The sequence below is a fragment of the Plecotus auritus genome, assembly GCF_963455305.1.
Source record: "Plecotus auritus genome assembly, chromosome: 8".
NCBI classification, from domain to species: domain Eukaryota; kingdom Metazoa; phylum Chordata; class Mammalia; order Chiroptera; family Vespertilionidae; genus Plecotus; species Plecotus auritus.
Genome location: NC_137782.1, coordinates 104239311 through 104261013, shown reverse-complemented (window position 1 = coordinate 104261013; position 21703 = coordinate 104239311). Strand labels below are relative to the sequence as shown.

The window sequence follows — 21703 nt, the reverse complement described above, 5'->3', positions numbered from 1 at the left end:
TTTAAAGGCTATGTTGTTTAAATACCTATTTGTTTAGATAGTTTTGAATGTCAATGCTATGTGCAAGCATTGGTGAATTTTTAAACAGTGGCAGGTTTTTTTAGGATGAATGGAGAAAGAAATGCTGAAAAAAGGAAAAAGAATTGCCATATAAAGGGAGAGCCATCTACATTTTCAGTGAATATATCACAATAACTCCTGGATTTCCAGAAGAATGACAATATTAACTTCTTGCTGGGTGTACTTATGCCAGCGAGTCCTCCCCACCCTGAGTGATGTACATAACACTCAGGGGCAGTGCCAGACACAATTACTCCAGCCATGCTTATTTCATAAGCCAGTTTAGACTATCTCTGCCATTTGTGTGAACCAGAAAAATCATCATTATTTACAGAATTCAAAATCATTCTAATTTATTTATAGACTAGGGGCCCAGTGCACAAATTCATGCACCTTGAAAGGAAATGTGGGCCACAAAGCTGTGGTGCACACAGGGGCAGGTCTTGGCCCATCCTCCATGCCCCTACCCAGCCCTTACCACCACAGCCCCCGGTCCCCTGTTTGTTGGTAGCCCCGCTCCAGCCACTGCCACTCCCATGCGCTGATAGCGCCAGCCCCACTTGCACCCACTGACAGTGCAGAGCAATTGGGGCCAGCACCAGCAGCAGGTGCAAGTGGCGGCTGCTGCCCCAATCACCCCTCAGGAACAGGGGGAGGGTGGAGAAGCCCTCAGGGGCAATCAGGGCCAGCAGCCGCCACTCACACCCACTGACAGTGCCAAGTGATTGGGACCGGCACCAGGTGCCAGCAGCGGGTGCAAGCAGAGCCAGCACCAGCAGTGGGTGTGATCAGGGCTGGCACTAGCAGCAGGTGCAAGCACCAGGCAGGACCACAGTGGGACTGTGGCATGTGGGAGCAAAGAATTTTCAGTAACCACCAGAGGCTCGCCCCAATAACAGCAATCAGCACCCCACCTTGGTTTGGCAGCCCTGCTCACCTGCTCCACCATCTCGCCACAGCTGACACCTGCCGTGTTCCATGCTCTGCCACCTGCTGCCAACGCCAGGCATGTTCCACACGCACCCCCTGGTGGTCAGCACATGTCATAGTGACCGGTTGTTCAGTTATTCAGTTGTTCCACCGTTCAGTCTATTTGCATATTAGACTTTTATTATATAGGAAATCTTTAGATAAATTACATGTATACATACATATATACAAAATAGAATTATTAGATATATCATGTGATTTTTACATATAACAAAGTTCACCTGTTCAATTGCCCCTTCAATTTTTCACAGTCATAGCTATATATTGGTGAGAAACTGGCCCTTCAAAGGCCAGAGTGGGACACTTGGTAATCCTTCTCCATGGTCATTTAAGACTTGTTCTCTCTATGGCTCCCAGCTGACAGACCAGTCCAGGCTGGTCTTAACGCTCCTGAAGACAGTTGCTACCACTGGCCTTGGCTTGTTCGTTCAGAAACTCTAAGCTCTAACTGAACATTTTTCTCTTTCCTCTTTCCCTGTTATCCAAGTTAAATATCCCTTTGCTTAGTTTATGCTTCTTATAATATGTGTGATGTTAAACATTTCCCCACCCTCCTTGGTTTTTAACATATCTAATATATTGTCTTTCTAAGTTTTCGTTGGAATTTTTCTACCTACGCTTGATCACTACTGAGCAAATGTCTCAATATATTTAATTCCTTCAATCAACCAAAATTCAGTTTCTATTATCATCTCTTTTGTGTGAGCCCCCAAATGGCTGATGGAGTCCCACCAAAGTCAAACTGGGGATCCATCTCCTTACCCATTAATATATTTCTTTCCATAGAATCCCAATAGTACTGGTCCTCCCCCACCATGCTACCCACCTGCACATGTATGTACAGCTTCCTTTTATCATCACCCACATCCGCCCAACCCTCTGAGTCTGAGTCTCTTTGTAAGCATAGTGAGTCATTGTCATGAACATAAAAGTTGAGGTACGTGTTGAACTGAGTAAACCATCCTGGGTGAGTCAAACAGTAAAAGCGGCACTCAGGGAACACAGCTGTCTCACTGTCACCCAAGGGAAATGGATTTTTTAAAATTTGCTTATCTAAAATAAAATAAAATAACTTTGCTTACCTAAAAAAGTTAATTAAATTTGCTTATCTCAGATATATTCATTTCCATCATTTGCTTTATCTCTTTCTACCCAGATTTATAATTGTAACACACACCAACATTCACATTCACACACACATGTGTTGATGATAGATGATAGACAGACAGGTAGAGATAAATGATAGATGATTACCAAATATTGACACCTCCTCCACCATACACCCTCATAAATAATTATAATATTCAAATTCAATAAAGATATTGCACAGATTAGTCATAAAAGTGACTAAATGACCAGTAAGAGTGCACTTATGGTGTGAGAGCCATGGGTAGCTTCCTACATTATGGTATTCTCATCCTACCCTCAAACTCCATGAATAGCATCATTCAGGTGGTTCTCTGTGTGGTTTTCCCCCAGTTCCTGCTGCCCGACCAAACTAACCCACCAAACTAACCCACGACCAAACTAACCCACCAAACAAACTAACCCACCAAACAAACTAACCCACCAAACTAACCTACCAACCAAACTAACCCACCAAACAAACTAACCTACCAACCAAACTAACCAAGCAAACAAACTAACCCACCGTGTGTGTAAAAATGTCATGCACATCAGATATTCAGCCCATTGCCTTATGATAAATATATGGTAGCCGCATTAGTACATTAGATAGTGAGGGTAACCATCTGAAATTTATAAATATTCAAACCTTTAATGAAAGCAGCTTGTGTGTGAAATCTAAATGACATGTAATACAACAGAAAAGGGCTCTATTCCAAAGTTCTACAGAAAGGAGTTGTACTTACAGATGATATGAACTAATAAATACATCTAGCATCATCTGGAGAACTTACTGGCATGCCATAATTTCATATCACAACCAATATGCATAGAACCCATAATTATTTTTCTAATCATCAAGCCAAAAGCAAAGAACTAAGTGAAGCAATATCAAAGTAAAACAAAAGACAAATGAAACTACACAAAATTGTTTATGATATAATTGAAATGGCTTGAGAAACCAATTAAAATCCTGAAGTTTTGTTGTATTCTTGTTTCTTTGGTGTGTTTTTTTACTACATGCAAGTGCTAATTGTCCCCAAACACTACAATGCCACTCATTTTCTATAGATATCTCAGACCCTTGCTATTTCTCCGGAAACCCCTCCCACGGAGACAAGGTTAGTGGAAAACACAAGATGTGTGGCGAAGACTGGGCAGTATCTTCATCATGGGCAGCTGATGGAAGGTGCAGCACCTCCAACCCACAATATCTCTGTGCGGTCAGGCAGGCTGCTGAGCCCTGCCTTGCCTCCACAGCAGCGTGGGGTAAAACGCTGCCCCTGGGACAAGGTCACTGCCATGATCCCTGCCATGCCTTCACTAGCACACCCGGCCATGGGAGGTTTCCAAAATGCGAGATCTAGGCTTCTCAGATGGGTTTGATTTCATTCACAATCTGTACCGAACAAACATCTTTGATATACAAAATGTCTATGCTCATCAATAATACAGAATCATCCCCTCCCACTCCACCCCTACCCCAGGTGTCAACCCTTGCAAAAAAGTGAGAGTTTTCTTCAAAAAGATTAAAGGAAATAGAAAATTTGTAAGTGTTAAAAGAGTTGTTGTAAAGATGAAAAATTTGAGGGACAATAATTAAGGAATCAAATGATCAGAAGAACTACAACCCATACAGTCTTGGAAAAGTTAAAGCTTCATAGTCTTTAATAAAGTAAATCTATTATCATCCTCATATAGAAGTATTTTGAGCATATTAAAAGCACATTTCATCAATAAATTTTCATAAGCTGAACATATTAGCAATATAATTTTAAATGGGAGTTTTTAAATATCAAAAAGAATTATGTAGTAAGCTAAGGTTCTTGGTTTTTGTGTATTTTCAACCCTGTTAAATATACAATTAACCCACTTTAAGTTCTAAAAATTCAATCTGCATTATATGTATTTTGGTGTACAGATTTGCTACAACTTTTAAATATAGCTCAAGGTTATGTAAGCATACACAGTTAAATTCTAATGTCATGTAACCAAACAACTGTTGATAAGAATGTGGGGAAAGTGGACATTCTTGGTTTTGCGTGGCCAATTTTAACTGATACGTTTGTGCGGCTCCTACTAGAAGAATAACTGCTATCTAAATAATGAATAATTTAAATAATGAATAATTTGCTCAAAGGAGTCAGTGAACGTAGACATGGATATGTACATGTGTGGAGAAGAAATGGAGTAAATTCTCTGATACTTGTTTTCCATTCTTAATTACTTTCCAAAGATGTTTTTTAAGTAGCAACGGAAGTGAATGCCAAGAAGGAGGCTTCGAATCAAATCTTAATTGCCCCAGCACATGGTATTACGCTGCTATTCTGTCTTTAATATCTGCAATCCATGTGAACTCTGGCAAGTGCAATGAAGGAGGCCTTGTTACCTGCTTCCTGAAGAACCAGGTTCTGGGTGGTACTTAAAAGATGAAAACATGTTGGTGTCTGGAGAGATTCCAGAACCTTCTTATTAGAGGAAATCACAAGTGAAATGGCTAATTGAAATAGCAACTAAGAAGTTACATCAACTAATTCTCTGCTAGGATCACGGGAGCAAATAAAAATAAAATATGCTGTTTTCAAACTTCTCAAGAAAATGCCGGTGGCAACAGTGTGGTTAGTGGTGTAGCTGAATATGCCGCCCAACAACTAGGAATAGTAACCCAGAGAGCAAAGAAAAGAACACCCCTGCTGGGGCCAGGAAAAACGACCAGCCGTACAGGACAGAAGGCGTGAAATCCAAGCAGTCTTCCATTTTCGTGTTAGTGTAGCTTTCCATGTCAGCCACTGCCTGGACCCAGATGACGTACAGTATCACCACCAGGGAAAACAGGATGCCTGGAGGACAGAAGAAAAGACCATTAGCCTTTCCGAGGATGTTTTCCCAAGAACACTCACCAAGTGTTTGCCTAAGGATGTCTCTAAAAATATAGTTCTAGCCAAATCACCTTCTTTGTGTCAGACCCTTTGTTATGTACCTTATATGCAGCTCTGTTGTGTTTAATTTTCAAAGCACTGAGATGAGGGCTGTAGAGTAAGAGCCACCACAAAGCAACAGCTGACATGGAGTTGCTGAGAACTTGCATGTGCCAGGCACTGTATTAGGAGCTTGTGAGCATAAGAGTCAAAGATCCCTGCCTGGTGGAATTGATTCTAACATTTACCCGTCTTTACTGATTCCTGATTTTGGATAAGCACTGTAATACATTATTTCTTTCATTATGTACAACAAACTGATAAAATAGGTACTATTAACCCATTTTTCAGTATGTGCAAACATAGTTAGTAATTTTATGCTCAGGTCTCTCTGACTAATATTGTTATATTACTATAACACAGATAACTAGTGCTACAATCAAATATGACTATGAAAATAAAAGCCAACATTAAGTACCAGACAGAAATAGATAAAAACATTAATGTAAAAGAATATACATGATTCTTTAAAATTAAAATATACAGTATATGTTGAAGATTCGTTATGGCATAAAGATAGATATACTGTCTTTTAATTTATAAGTTCCTTGTAAATTCTGGAAATTAATCAGATGTTCTCCCATTCAGTGGGTTGTCTTCTCATTTTGTTGATGGTTTCCTTTGCTGTGCAAAAACTTTTTAGTTCGATGTAGTCCCATTTGTTTATGTTTTCTTTTGTTTCCATTGCCTGAGGCGATACATGAGAAAAAATATTGCTATGATAAATGTCCAAGATTTTACTACTTATGTTTTCTTCTAGGATTTTTATGGTTTCAAGTCTAACATTAAAGTCTTTAATCCATTCCAAGTTTATTATTTTATATGGTGTAAGGTAGTCTAGTTTTTTTTTAATATATTTGTCCAATTTTCCCGATACCATTTATTGAATAGACTATCTTTACCCCATTGTATGTTTTTGCCTCCTCAGACAAATATTAATTGACTATAAAGTCCTGGGTTTATTTCTGATCTTTCTGTTTGGTTCCATTGATTTATATGTCTGTTTCTATGCCAATACCATGCTGTTTTGATTACTATGGCCTTGTAGTATAGTTTGATATCAGGTAGCATGATTTCTCCTATTTTGTTCTTCTTTATCAAGATTGCTGTGGCTATTTGTGGACTTTTGTGTTTCCGTATAAATTATTTGAATATTTGCTCTAGTTCTGTGAAATATTGCCATTGGTATCTTGATAGCAATTGCATTGAATCTATAGATTGCTTTGGGTGGTATGGACATTTTGATGATGTTAATTCTTCCTATCCATGAGCACAGTAGATGCTTCCACTTATTTTTATCTTCTTCAATTTCTTTCTTAAGTGTCCTATAATTTTCCAAGTACAGGTATTTTACATCCTTCATTATATTTATTCCTAGGTATTTTTTAAGCAATTGTAAATGGAATTGTTGTGTTTTTTTTTCAGATTCCCGTTTTATAATACATTATTGGTGTATAAAAATGCAACTGATTTCTGGATATTTATTTTGTATCCAGGTACTTTACTGAATTCATTTATCAATCTACTAGAAGTGGAATTGCTGAGTCATATGACAGTTCCATTTTTAATTTTTTTGAGGAAAATCCATACTGCTTTCCACAGTGGCTGCACCAGTCTGCATTCCCACCAACAGCACATCCCCACCAATAGTTTCCTTTTCTCCACATCCTCACCAACAGTTGTTGTTTGTTGATTTATTGATGATAGCCATTCTGACAGGTGTAAGGTGTTATCTTCTTGTGGTTTTTATTTTCATTTATCTGATGATTAGTAATATTGAACACATCTATTGGCTAGCTGTATGTTTTCTTTGGAAAAGTGTCTACTCTGGTCTTTTGCCCATTTTTTGTTGGATTGGGGACGCATATTGGTGTAGCCACTATAGAAAATAGTATGCAGTTACCTGAAAAAAATTAAAAATGGAGCTACCTTATGACCCTAGCAATTCCACTTCTGGGAATATGTCTAAAGAAACTCAAGACACTAATTCAAACGAATATGTGCACCCCTATGGTCATTGAAGCACTATTTACAATAACCAAGATTTGGAGGCAGCCCAAGTACCCATCAGTACATGAGTGGATAAAAAAGCTGTGGTACATTTACACTGTGGAATACTACTCAGCAGTAAAAAAGAAAGAAATCTTACCTTTTGCTACAGCATGGATGGACTTGAAAGTATTATGCTAAGTGAAATAAGGCAGTCAGAGAAAGACAAGCACTAAATGATTTCACTTATATGTGGAATTTAATGAACAAAATAAAGTAATAAACAAAGTGCAGACAGACTCATGGATACAGAGAACAGACTGACAGCTATTGGAGGATAGGTTTGGGGGCTGGGTGAGAAGGGTGAAGGGATTAAGCAAAGAAAAAAAAAAGAAAAGAAAAACATATGGACACAGACAACAGTATGGTGATTGCCAGAAGGAAGAGGGGGAGTTAGAAGAGGGTAAAAGGGGATAAAGGGTGATGGAAGGAGACTTGACTTGGGGTGGTGAACACACAATACAATACCCCAATGATATATTGTAGAATTGTATACCTGAAACCTATATAATTTTATTAACTAACTAGAGGCCCAGTGCATGGATTCGTGCACCAGTGTGGTCCCTCAGCCTGGCCTGCACCAGGATCACTTTTAAGAGCCTAGCCATCAATCACCCTTCTTGAGTTAATTGTGCTCCTACAGTATTCAGGAGGTCCTCTCTCTCTTGGGCCATCAATCTCGTAACCGATCTTAACAAGTAAACAGAAAAGAAGGGCCCATGAATATGTCAAGGTGTGTCCATTGCCCTAGAAGCTGTGTCAGTATCAGAGCTTAACCTTTCTCACAATGGTGATAGGAGCTACAGAGCAGTGAGGACTCAACATGGGATGTTTCACTGATAAGAAGCACCCTTCACACTGTGGTCTGTGATATAAATGCAAACACTGGAGCACGGAATAGAGCAATCTAACCACTGAACAACATCATCACGAAAACAGGAGTCGGAGCCTGTGAGCAAGATCTGGCAAAGCCACCTCAGATCATGGCAACAATATGGCTATGCCATGTGTCGTTTGGCAACTCTGCATTTCAATGCATTTTTTCAGCAAATATGGAGACAGTGTTCTCTGCTAATGTAAAGGTTGACTCAGTGATTTATATACTCTTCGCAAACCTTTGTTATTAGTTGTTGACATGGTTTTCATCTTCATTGCATCAGGTGAATCTCCTGTGCTTGCAGATATTTTTATAAAAAATAAAATTGCCTCTGTGAAAAACTAGTAGCCTGATATACACTGTTTCAAAAGTTGCAAAATCTGCTTCCTAATTTAGAGTGTTTAAAAAATGTATTGCTGGAAGTCATGTAGATGGTTCTTAATAAGGAAGAATTACTGATATTTAAATACTGCTGTTATTGCAAGAGCAATTACACCCTGGAGGAAATGAATAATAGGTGTTTCTATCACTATAACATTTAACTTGTTCACTAACTGAAGGCATAATCCATTTAGTTCATTTAAGATCAGTTTTTATTATGGTTTATGCCTGGGGAAAAAGAGTGTTTCTACGCCCTTTGAATTGTCAAAGTATTACACCTGGTGTGTATGTGCGCATGCACACAGAAACAGAGAGAAGTAAACTAACAAACATGGGAAAGTATTTACCCCAAGGCCAGTGGTTTAGCTGATAGAGCAGCAAGAACTTATGACAGGGTTCTGTACGAGAAATGTGGCCAAGAGAGCAGTCAGGGGACTGTTAGTATAGGTAAACCAATCAAATAAATTGGAGCCAGGTTTTTCACTGCCTGAAAAGGGAGTTACAAATTTAAAATGGGGAAAGCTAGAATGAACTCTGTGGTGTTTGTTTGGGATTGAATATATCTGTGAACTTATGGAAACAGGTAGAGGGATGAATATAGAAGTAAAAGTGTGTGTGTATTCAAACATACCTGTGTGTATATACCTAGATACATTTCCTGACTCTGTCCCCTGAGAGGGTCTGGGATCAACAACACCCCAGTAGCACAGTGCACACTAAGTGTCCAGATCTTGGCTTCTAAATACCAGGAACCAAGATATGAATTCAAGTTGGAACATAAAGTACAAGGTGAAACTGGAATATCTTGCTTTACCAAAAATAAAGATGTGCTCAAAGAATGATGGGGATGTTTCAGAAGCCAGATTGATGGGGCTTCCCATAGCCAATTCTGAGACAATTTGTTATCAAACAAATAATGATAGTGACACATTATATATCATTGTATAAAATAAGATCCATGAACCCACAGTGATATAAATAAAAGAGTGAGTAAATGAGTGGGGAGAGGGGAAAGCTTTTCCTTATGAAATTGAAGGAAGAATTAAATTTGAAATCCCCACTTGGCAGTTATTTAAGTAATAATTCAGGCAAGAAACAACGCTAAAACCAGTGGGTGAAATTTAGATGAGTAATAAATATTTACACAGGCTCTGAGTTTCTTCACACAAAACACTTAATAATTGTAAAGAGAAAAATAGTAGCCTTATGCTAAATAAACCTAGCAAATACCACCTTCATCAAGTGATCAAAATTAACATCACCAGTGATGTGACAAATTGATGTCATCACTTCATGAGATGCAATGGAAAGAACACAGCATGCCTGCTATGATACTACAGCCAAAACAATGATCCTAAATCCAGTCATGAATATATAGCAGACAAACCAATTCAAGAACATTCTAGAAAAGCATGGGCCTATACTCTTCAAAAGAGTCACGATCATGAAGGTCAAAGAAGGACTTCTTCTGGTGTGATGGAGAATCAAATGACATAGCACCTAAATGCAAAGCATGTTCCAGGACTGGATCCTTTGATTATAAAAGACATTATTAAGACAAATGGGTCTTAGCAAAGAGACTTGTAACTTCTATGTAAATAAGAAAACATTTCCAAATAAGAAAATGAACAACTCAAGAATAAGAGTGTGGTGGCAGCCTGTGGCCTATGTTGGGAGAGAGTATGTGTGTTCAAACACCTAGAAAGGTACATCTTCGTTTGGTGGGATATTGTGATTCCTAAGGCACAATAATATTATTGACTTGGTCCACCTGTCAAATGGAGAGTCTCTTCTAGGCAATCTTTTTTTTTAATTTATTTATTGTCTAAAGTTTTACATATGTCTCCTTTTTCCTTGCTTGATGCCCCCTCTCCCCCCAAGCCAATTCCCACCCAAAGCAAGGCCCCACCACCCCAGTGTCTGTGTCCATTGGTTATGCTAGTATGCATGCATACAAGTCCTTTGGTTGCTCTCTAACACCCCCTCCCCTGTCATTTGTCTCTGGATCTATATTTGTTCATCAAATTATGTTGATCTTTCTATCCCACATATGAGTGAGATCATGTGATATTTATCGTTCTCCAACTGGGTTATTTCACTTAGCATAATGCTCTCCAGTTCCATTCATGTTGTTGGAAATGGTAAAAGTTCCTCTTTTTTATAGCGGCATAGTATTCCATTGTGTAGATGTACCACAGTTTTTTTAATCCACTCATCTGCTGATGGGCACTTAGGTTGTTTCCAAATCTTAGCTATTATAAATTGTGCTGCTATGAACATAGGGGTGAATATATCCTTCCTGATTGGTGTTTCTGGTTTCTTGGGGTATAGTCCTAGAAGTGGGATTACTTGGTCAAATGGGAGCTCCATTTTTAACTTTTTGAGGAAACTCCATACTGTCTTCCACAGTAGCAGCACCAGTCTGCATTCCCACCAGCAGTGCAGGAGGGTTCCTTTTTCTCCCCATCCTCACCAGCACTTGTCATTTGTTGATTTGTTGATGATAGCCATTCTGACAGGTGTGAGATGGTATCTCGTTGTTTTGATTTGCATCTCCTGAATGATTAGTGACTTTGAGCATGTTTTCATATGTTTCTCGTCCTTCTGTATGTCCTCTTTTGAAAAGTATCTATTTAGGTCCTTTGCCCATTTTTTGATTGGGTTATTTATCTTCCTTTTGTTAAGCTGTATGAGTTCTCTGTAAATTTTGTAGATTAAATGCTTATCTAAAATATTATTGGCAAATATGTTCTCCCATGCAGTGGGCTTTTTGGTTGTTTCGTTGATGGTTTCTTTTGCTGTGCAGAAGCTTTTTATTTGATGTAGTCCCATTTTTTTATTTTCTCCTTAGTTTCCATTGCCCTAGAAGCTGTGTCAGTAAAGGTATTGCTACAACATATATCTGCTATTTTGCTGCCTATCGAGTCTTGTAGGATTTTTATGGTTTCCTGTCTTACATTTAAGTTCTTTAGCCATTTTGAGTTTGTTTTGGTGTATGGTGTAAGTTGGTGATCTAGTTTCTTTCTTTTTTTTTTTTTTCATGTATCTGTTCAATTTTCCTAGCAATATTTATTGAAGAGACTGTCTTGACTCCATTGTATGCTCTTGCCTCCTTTGTCAAATACTAATTGAGCATAATGGCTTGGGTCAATTTCTGGGTTCTCTGTTCTGTTCCATTGGTCTATATGTCTGTTCTTGTGCCAGTAGCAGGCAGTTTTGAGAACCATGGCTTGTAATATAGCTTGATATCTGGCATTGTGATCCCTCCAACTTTGTTCTTCTTTCTCAGGATTGCTGTGGCTATTCGGGCTCTTTTTTTTTTTTTTTTTTTTTTTTATTCCAGATCAATTTTTGGAGAGTTTGTTTTAGATCTTTGAAGTATGCCATTGGTATTTTAATGGTGATTGCATTGAATCTATAGATTGCTTTGGGTAGTATGGATATTTTAATGATGTTGATTCTACCAATCCATGAACATGGTATGTTCTTCCATTTGTTTATGTCTTCGTCTATCTTTTTTTTCAATGTCCTATAGTTTTCTGAGTACAGGTCTTTTACCTCCTTAGTTAAATTTATTCTTAGGTATCTTAATTTTTTTGGTGCAATGGTAAATGGGATTGTTCTTTTCATTTCTCGTTCTGTGAGTTCATTATTGGTGTATAAAAAGGCCATAGATTTTTGGGTGTTAATTTTATCCTGCTACATTGCTGAATTCATTTATTAGGTCTAATGGTTTTTTGATGAAGTCTTTGGTGTTTTCTATGTATAGTATCATGTTATCTGTGAATAAGGACAGTTTTACTTCTTCTTTTCCAATTTGGATGACTTTTTTTTCTTCTTCTTGTCTGATCCCTATGACTAGCACTTCCAGTACTATATCAAACAGGAGTGGTGATAGTGGGCATCCCAGTCTTGTTTCTGTTCTTAGGAGAAATGAGTTTAGTTTTTGCCTATTTAGTATGATGTTGGCTGTAGGTTGTCATATAAGGCTTTAATTATGTTGAGGTATGATTCCTCTATTCCCACTTTGCTGAGAGTTTTTATCAAGAAAGGGTGTTGGATTTTGTCAAATGCGTTTTCTGCATTGATTGATATGATTATGTGATTTTTGTCTCTCAGTTTGTTTATGTGATGTATCACATTTATTGATTTGCAAATATTGTACCATCCTTGCATCCCTGGAATAAATCCCACTTGCCATGGTGTATGATCTTCCCAATATAAAGCTGAATCTGATTTGCTAGAATTTTGTTGAGGATTTTAGCATCTATTTTCATCAAAGATATTGGCCTGTAGATGTCTTTTTTTTTTTTTTTTTTGTGGTGTCTTTATTTGTTTTCGGGATTATGATAATGCTGACTTCATAGAAAGAGCTTGGAAGTGTGCCTTCCTCTTGAATTTTTTGGAATAATCTGAGGAGGATAGGTTTTAGTTCTTCTTTGAATGCTTGGTAGAACTCCCCTGTAAAGCTGTCCGGACCAAGGCTTTTGTTTGCTGGAAGATTTTTGATCGCTGCTTCAATTTCTTTGGTAGTTATCAGCCTATTCAGGTTTTTTTTTTATTCTTCTTGATTGAGTTTTGGGAGCTTGTATTTTTCTAAGAATATGTCAATTTTGTCTAGGTTGTCCAATTGGTTGGAATAGGGTTGTTCATAGTATTTTTTCATAATCCTTTGTATTTCTGTTGGATAGGTTGTTACTTCACCTCTTTCATTTCTGATTTTGTTTATTTGGGTCCTCTCTCTTTGCTTCTTGGTGAGCCAGGCTAGAGGTTCATCAGTCTTGTTTATCCTTTCAAAGAACCAGCTCTTGGTTTTGTTTATCTTTTTTATTGTTTTTTTGGTCTCTATGCCGTTTATTTCTGCTCTGATCTTTATTGTTTCCGTCCTTCTGCTTACACTGGGCTTTTCTTGTTGCTCTCTTTCTAACTCTTTGAGTTGTAGGGTTAGGTAATTTATTACCATTTTTTCTTGTTTTTTGAGACAGGCTTATAGAGTTATGAACTTCCCACTCAAGACTGCTTTCACTGTATCCCATAGATTTTGGATTGTTGTGTTTTCATTGTCGTTTGTTGCCATGATGCTTTTTATTTCTTTTTTGATCTCTCTGGTAACCCAGTCAGTGTTTAATAGCATGCTATTTAGCCTCCAGGTATTTGATTTTTTTTTCATTGTTTTTATTGTAGTTGATTTCTACTTTTATGCCATTGTGATCTGAGAAGATGCTTGATATGATTTCTACCTTCTTGAATTTGAAGAGACTTTGCCTGTGTCCCAATATGTGGTCTATCTTTGAAAATGACCCATGTGCACTAGAGAAGAATGTATATTCTTTGGCTTTGGGGTGAAATGTTCTGAAGATGCCAATTAATTCCATCTGATCTAGTGAGTCATTTAGGATTGATGTTTCTTTGCTCATTCTTTGTTTAGAGGACTTATCCAGTTGTGTTAGTGGGGTATTAAAGTCACCTACTATGACTGTATTGCTGTCAATCTCTCCCTTAATATCCTCCCGAAGTTTTTTTGTGTATTTGAGTGCTCCTGTATTGGGTGCATATATGTTTACCAGAGTTATATCTTCTTGTTGAATTGCTCCCTTTAGTATTATGAAGTGGCCTTCCTTATCTCTTGTTATGCCTTCACTTTGAGGTCTAATTTGTCAGATATAAGTATTGCTACCCCAGCTTTTTTTTTTCATTTCCATTCGCCTGAAATACCGTTTCCCATCCCTTCACCATCAGTCTGTGTGAGTCCTTTGTTCTGAGGTGGGTCTCCTGTAGACAGTAGATATATGGGTCATGTTTTCTTATCCACTCAGCTACCCTATGTCTTTTGATTGGGACATTTAATCCATTTACATTTAAAATTATTAATAGGTAGTTGTTTATTGCCATTTTTATTCTTTATGCCTGAGTTCCTTCTTCCTTTCCTATTTCTTCTTTTTACAGCAGTCCCTTTAGCATTTCTTACATTGCTGGTTCAGTGGCAATAAACTCCCTTAGTCCTTTTTTGTCTGTGAAGCTCCTGATTTCACCCTCAATTTTGATTGATAGCCTTGCTGGGTACAGTATTCTTGCTTTGCATGACTTTGTATATTTCATTCCATTCCCTTCTGGCCTGTTGAAAAATTAGTCGACAGTCTGATGGGAGATCCCTTGTAGGTAACTTTCTCTCTCTCTCTCTGGCAGCCTTTAAGATTCTTACTTTGTCATTGGTGTTTGCCAATTCAATTATAATGTGTCTTAGTATCAGTCTTTTTGGATTCATCTTCTTTGGGACTCTGTGTGCTTCTTGGACTTGTCTTTTTTCTTCTTCCCAATATCAGGGAAGTTTTCTGTCATTATTTATTCAAACAGGTTTTGTAGTCCTTGCTCAGTTTCCTCTTCTTCTGGGACCCTTATTATGTGGATGTTGCTTCATTTCATGTTGTCCCAAAGTTCCCTTAGGCTCTCCTCTTGTTTTTTAAGTTTTTTTGTTTTTTTTTCTAGTTGCTGCTCCGCTTGGGTATTTTTTCCTACCTTGTCTTCTAGCTCACTGATGTGGTCCTCTGCTTCTTCTCATCTACTTTTAATGCTTTCTGTTGTGTTCTTTATTGCAGCTATGTCATTTTTCATTTCTTCTTGGTTCTTCTTCATTTCCTCTTGGTTCTTACACATATTGTTGAATTTGTTTTCCATCCTTTTCAGCGTCCTTATGACCATTGCTCTGAATTCTTTCTCTTACAAATTGCTTGCCTCCATTTCATTTACTTCCTTTTTCTGGTGATTCCTCATTTTCTTTCATATGGGGGTGTTTCTTTGTCTCCACATGGTGTCTGGTTATATAGCTCTCTCTCTCCTCTGTTGATTTAAAGGCACAAAATACAACACAACAAGACACAATGCACAGGTCACCAAACACAAAAGTATTCACAGTACCAATAACCCCAAACAAAGGTGACCACCAGAGAATAGAGAATTAGGGGAGAGAAAAGAGTGCAAAAATGATATTGAGAAAAGGAAAAAATGTAAGAGAGAAAAGAAAGAGAAGAAAAAAGAAGGGGGAAAATATATGTGTATGGGGAGAAAGCTCCAAAAAACCAACAGCTAATCCAAAAAATGCAAACAACAAACACCCTGAGATGAATGCAAACAACAAACAACAATTAATCAAAAAAATGAAACAACCAACACCCAGCTAAATCTGAGGTGGCAGAGCTCTCTCCAGGAGATCTCTGACCTTTCCGTCCACAGATTGCCTCACCAGCTGTGTTTAATTCTCCAATTCTGGGTGGGTGTTATTCGATTCAGCTGTTCCTTCTATCTGCTCTGTGAGAAGGCACAGGTCCCGTCCGCATATTCAACACCACTTTGTATCTCCCCTAGACAAACTTTTTAGGCACCTGCGGCCAGGGAGGCTGGAGTCTCGGTGTTCATGGGTTCATAGCTGAGGCAGCTGGTCCCTGGGCATTGTGGTTTTAGGGTCCCAGGAGGTATCTGATGTCTCCCTGGCTTTCAATCATAGCCTCTATCCCCTTCAAGATGGTGTGGTCTGTGTGGCAGAGTTGGCTGCTCTGGTGAAGATTTCAGCAGTAGTAGAGGCTGCCTGGCCAGGGGAGCCTGGTCTGCCAGTCCCCAACAGTCCTGCAGAATATAGCTGTCCCTCATTCACAAATACAGACACTCCCTGCATGTCCACACACTCTACTTTGTTCTCTCACTCACACACTATTTTGCAGCCTGCTGTACCATTGGCCGCCATCTTGGCTCTCCAGCTGAGGCAATTTTAATACTGTGGGAAAATATTAATTATTATCCCAACAAAGATTCATAAAATAGCTTACTGGTGGCATAATCAAGATGTGGTCCCCAATCTCACGATGATCTGTGATCATTAAAGAACCACAGACATTGCTAAGTCACACCCAAAATGTGGTGGCACTTTCTCATTGGCAGTGTAGCAAGAGCCTCAGAGCTGATGACCTCACGTGGACTTGCAGACAGAGCTGAAACCATTTCCCTCTGAATAGCATCAGTTCCATTTGGGAAGTATTTTTTCTGAAGCAAAGGTCACATAAAATTCATTCATGAATGGCCATTAGGAATGCAGTTGCTAATGATAAACAATATGGAAACAATCACAATAGAAAACAAAAGCAAAGGAATTTCTCCAATGCCAAGTCAGACTGAGAAAAAAAAACTGCCTGTCCTCAATATTTCATAGAAACAAGAATGGGGAAAGAAGGCATACTATAAAGATCTTTCATACTATGTTTTAAAAGAACTAATTTAAAAATGCACTCCTAGAGAATGTTAGCCACAGAAATTAAAACTTTCTTCTACAAAAAAATAGTCAAATGTCAATCCCCTATATTTTCACCTAGAAATACATATACCTGTATTAAAAATCAGAAACTTTGGGGATACTAATAAGCAATAAATGTGATATTTAACTGCTTAAAAGTAGCTGGATTGCCTTTAAAATGAGCTTTAACAACTTGCATCACAGGCAGTTATTGGAGAAGAATCAAGAGGATTCATTGGACTCTTTTAGTCACACTTCCACATAAATTCAGTGTCATCTCATTTCAGCTTTCAATGGTGAAGGGAAGGCCAAAGAATTGCATAGTCCAGAAAATGCATTATGAAATAAGTTAAAGAGAATAGTTAACTAGAATCAGAAAAATTCTCTGCAGGATACACTGTAGACAAAGGGCGCTATTCAGCAAGGGCATCTACATAGAACTAGAAAGTGAGATTCACTAAATGTTAGGGATGGTAACCTCAGCTTACTCACTCTATTTTCAGTGGGTATAAATGAGGCCTACTGTAGTTCATTGTCTGTCAAACTCAAAGGTGTTAGACAGAACTCAAACTCAGACTGACAGTAGGTTTAACACCTGAAGCTGAAGACATTCTAAAACATTGGACAATGGGACAGACATATTCCCAGGAAGGGAGGCCAAGCTCTGGGAAGGCAGGGAGAGCAGTGCTTACTAGAGAGATGGAACAGCCTGGCGCTTGGGTAGGGATGCCTAGGACAGCAGCACCACTAGGAAGGTAAGCTGAGTCCCATGTGCCCAGAAGAAAGATCAGAAAAGAAACTTGATAAACTATGTATTTACTATCATTTCCTAAAAGGAAATGGCAATTCCTGATGAAATATAAGGATGTCTTCTGCAGATCTGCACAGGAACACTGGACTGCAGCCAGACAACATCCCCCCAAGGCCTTCCACAGAAGGTTCACAAATAGTCTTCATATAAACATGTCTTATATTAGACCACGCGGTAGTAATACTTCACAGCATTCTATTAAGCTTCAAAGATTTGAAAATTCTTCTAATGCAGTGGTTCTCAACCTTTCTAATGCCGCGACCCTTTAATACAGTTTCTCATGTTGTGGTGACCCCCAACCATAAAATTATTTTCGTTGCTACTTCATAACTGTAATTTTGCTACTGTTATGAATCATAATGTAAATATCTGTGTTTTCCGATGGTCTTAGGCAACCCTGCTAGCGGTTCTCAACCTGTGGGTCACGAACTGCTAGCAGGGTGGCCTAAGACCATCGGAAAACACAGATATTTACATTATGATTCATAACAGTAGCAAAATTACAGTTATGAAGTAGCAACGAAAATAATTTTATGGTTGGGGGTCACCACAACATGAGGAACTGTATTAAAGGGTCGTGGCATTAGAAAGGTTGAGAACCACTGTTCTAATGGGTCAAAGGCATTCAGGTTCATTGTTTCTCGTTCCTTTAAATGAGAGATAATTTACATAAAGTAAAATACAAATTTAAGTGAATGTTTTAATGTGTTTTGATAAATATAAACATCAATTTAACCACAACCAATGAAAAACGGAATATACTCATCCCTGTCACTCAGAGAGGTCCGCCCCCACCAAAGTCTCCATCACTACAGAAGGAAGCGAAATCATAACAGCATGCAGTCTCTTCTCCCGGCTGCTTCCACTCAATGTGACTGAGAAACCATCCTCCCCATGTGGCACATGCTAGCAGCCCCCTTCTTTTCACTGCTCAGCATTGTGGCATTGTATGAATATGCCACAACCTGTTATTTATCCGTTAGTGAACATTGGGACTATTTCTAGGTGTGGGCTATTATGAATTAAGCTATAATGAATAGTTTAATTTGTGATTATTTCTAACTCAAATATAGTCTTGAAATTATAAATACATTTCCTCAGACAAATGGTTTTGAAAAAAAATGGCAACAAAATCTTTTTTACAAAACATGATCTTGTATCAAACTGATAAAATGGCGCTGGGCTTACTGATGCTCTGGCAGCGACCTGAAACACCTGTTCAAGCTAAGCCGCCAACACCCAGCAGCCCCACCAAGAATACAGTTAAATTAAAAAACCACTGCCTTGCATTATCTGCCTCAAACACCAATTTGTCAACAGAACTTTGGACAGCCATCCAGTGGTGCTCACTGAGCAGTTATACTCGCCAAGTGCCAGGAGCACAGGGATTTTTTTGTACTGGTTATTTTCAGTTCCTTAATTCTCTTTTTAAGCTTCATTATGTAATATTTGAAGCTAGAAAATATGACATATAAAGGAATGTTATGAACTCTCATAAAATGAACTGCCAAATGAGGAACCAGACCACCACTCTTGAACCAGCTTTTTCTGGAATTCCTTTGGAGAGTCGGCCCTCGGACATTCAGGAAGCATCTCTAGGCTCTAAATTCAAGGACAAAATTTCTAGGCCTGAAAGTGCTACGCTTTCTGAGAAGTGGCAAAGGATTTGACCCTTTGAGATGGAATCACAGTGCCCCCCAAGTTAGGGATGACACTGGAGTCCATTACAATTAGTTGATTTAAGCCTTACATTCATACAAGACTTTGGATAATGCCTATAAATGGAGTTATCTATAGAGCCATTACCTTCCTGCAGTATTTTAAAAATATAGAACAATAATATGTTAAATGTAAACACTTAAAAATGCCACAATACTTGCAAACCAGTTTTGACATGTATTAACCTTACATGTACTAGGAATCTTGAAAACGGCAGCATGCGCATTCCTGCAGGCTGAATTCTCCCGTCCATTCCTGGGGCAAAGTGTATACTTTTTCCCTAAATGTTATATGATGGAGAAAGAAAAATTTGCCAATTCTACATTTTCTAAAGAGTAATACTTATCCTTATATTGTAATATATTTTTAAAGTATTCTTGTATATATAATTTCTTTCATTAAAAATTTAGCTCTAAGGCCCTAGCAGATTTGGCTCAGTGGATAGAGCATCGGCCTGTGGACCAAAGGGTCCTGGGCTCCATTCCAGTCAAGGGCACGTACCTGGGTTGCAGGCTCCTCTCCAAGCCCAGGCCCTGGTCAGGGCTCGTGCAGGAGGCAACCAATCGCTGTGTTTCTCTCACATCGATGTTTCTCCCTGTCTTTCACCCTCTCCCACTCTCTCTAAAAATCCATGGAAAAATATCCTCAGGTGAGGATTAACAAAAAAACAAAAACAAAAATTAAGCTGTAGGAACATAAGCTAGAACCTCTTAAAAATAATTAAAATTGTGTTTTTGTAGTAGTTCTTTTTTCAAATTAATATGCTATTGCTTTTTCTTATAATTATGCTCAGTTTTATATATCATATTTCAGAAATCATAAAACTAATGCATAATGGCAAACCATAAGCATTCTCGGCTTATCTCCATTCTTCATTTTCTCAGAATCACTTTTCCATTAATTTTTCTTCAATTTTCTAAGATAGCCTGAATAGTTTATATAGTTATAATTCCATAACTATATTTTCATTATGTCTAATTCTCAAATATTCATTGCTGCCCATACTTCATCATATTACTTTCCAAATATGTTAAATGCCTCTTCCCTTTCATTTTCTGGGCTCATATTTTATTTAATCACCAAACCTCTATAATGTCTATCAGATTTCTCAATATTCATTATTTTCTTAGATTGGCATAATAATTTTAGGCATTAGATATCCTGTACATTCAATTCTCTGTACTCTCTTGAGAAACAATTATTGATAGAGAATGATCACAAGGGTTTATCCATCTCTACAAGTACTTAGGGATTTGATCTGAAAAGCGGAGTTCATTTAATGCCAAGAAAGTGTTTAGTCTCAACAACTGAGTGTCAGAAAGTAGTAGTGGTTGGAGATCACAGGCCTGCGTTCTGGCTGCCCTGGTTCTATCTAGGTTTACTGTCTGGAAAGTTGACACTTAATTGGTTGAAAAACCTTAAACAAGTTTTTTACTTATTTCTCGGTTTTTTATTGGAAAAATAGAGATAACACAAGTTCCTGCCATAGAAAGCAGCCATGAAGAATTATTGGGAGTAAAGCCCTCACAGGCACCTGGAACCCGTGGTCAGCACTGGCCAGAGCTATATCCATCACTGTTATTAAGCGAATGGCTAGCAAATAATGTCCTCTAAAATGTCTCAAAGCTTCAGAATTTCTCATTTCTGACTGGCCTATTTTAGGACTGGCCAAGAGGTAACTTGCCACTCGGTCTTCCAGTTCTGAGATTTCATGAGAGAAGTGGGGGGAAAGTTGCTTCAACAGCTTCTGCCAACGTCTTTCTGGAATTGCCCACCAGGGGGCACCAGGCCCCTCACAGGCCCATTACGGAACAGTGGGGAAATAACATCAGGTGAATCCAGACTTGTGTGTATTTGTATGAAGGACATTCTGTTTCAAGTGTCCAGTGAAGCAAACCTCCTGCCCTCCCCAACAGCCCTGTATGGGCCGTCGCCATCCCTCCCAGGATCGGCACATGTCGACCTGATCATGCAGATGGATCTGTTCCTATGCATTTCTCTTTCTACATGAGAAAGTGTAAAGAAAAAACGTCCTCAGAAAATCATAACAAAATTTCGTAAAGAAACCAACATGCTTTAGCCACTCACTAATAGTTTTTTTGTTTGTTTGTTTGTTTGAGCAAAGTGACTATTTGGGGGAAGGGTATGGAATGGAAAAGAATATTTACAAAGAAATGAAATCCCTTACAGTACTGAGTAAATAGATGTTAATGATACACATACTTTGGAAAAGGAAAAAGGAGCAAGTGGACACTCATTCTGCCTTTTCACTGTGACAATCCTAATCCCAAACCAGAGGTCCTATTTATAACCAGGCAGACCCTCTCACCCAACACCTCTGAGACTGCCTTTCGGAGTGACATTCATTATGCCCCATAATAACATGGCATGAAAGGAAAGGCATTCATTTGCCAGGCCTGCCACTCCGGCTT

At 38.4% G+C, this 21703-nt stretch overlaps 1 protein-coding gene across 3 annotated transcripts in view; it reads right to left on the bottom strand.

The window, feature by feature from the left end:
• Positions 1-2803: 2803 nt before the first annotated feature.
• TMEM182 (transmembrane protein 182) overlaps positions 2804-21703 on the bottom strand; it is an 80004-nt gene continuing 61104 nt past the window's right edge. For 2 of the 3 annotated variants that reach the window (XM_080684249.1, XM_080684251.1), the window contains one exon: positions 2810-5015. In XM_080684249.1, the coding sequence (XP_080540375.1) occupies positions 4795-5015 (221 nt within the window). In that variant the 3' untranslated portion in view covers positions 2810-4794. Of the gene's footprint in view, positions 5016-21703 lie in introns of all 3 variants that reach the window. The other variant, XM_080684250.1, reaches the window with a different exon arrangement.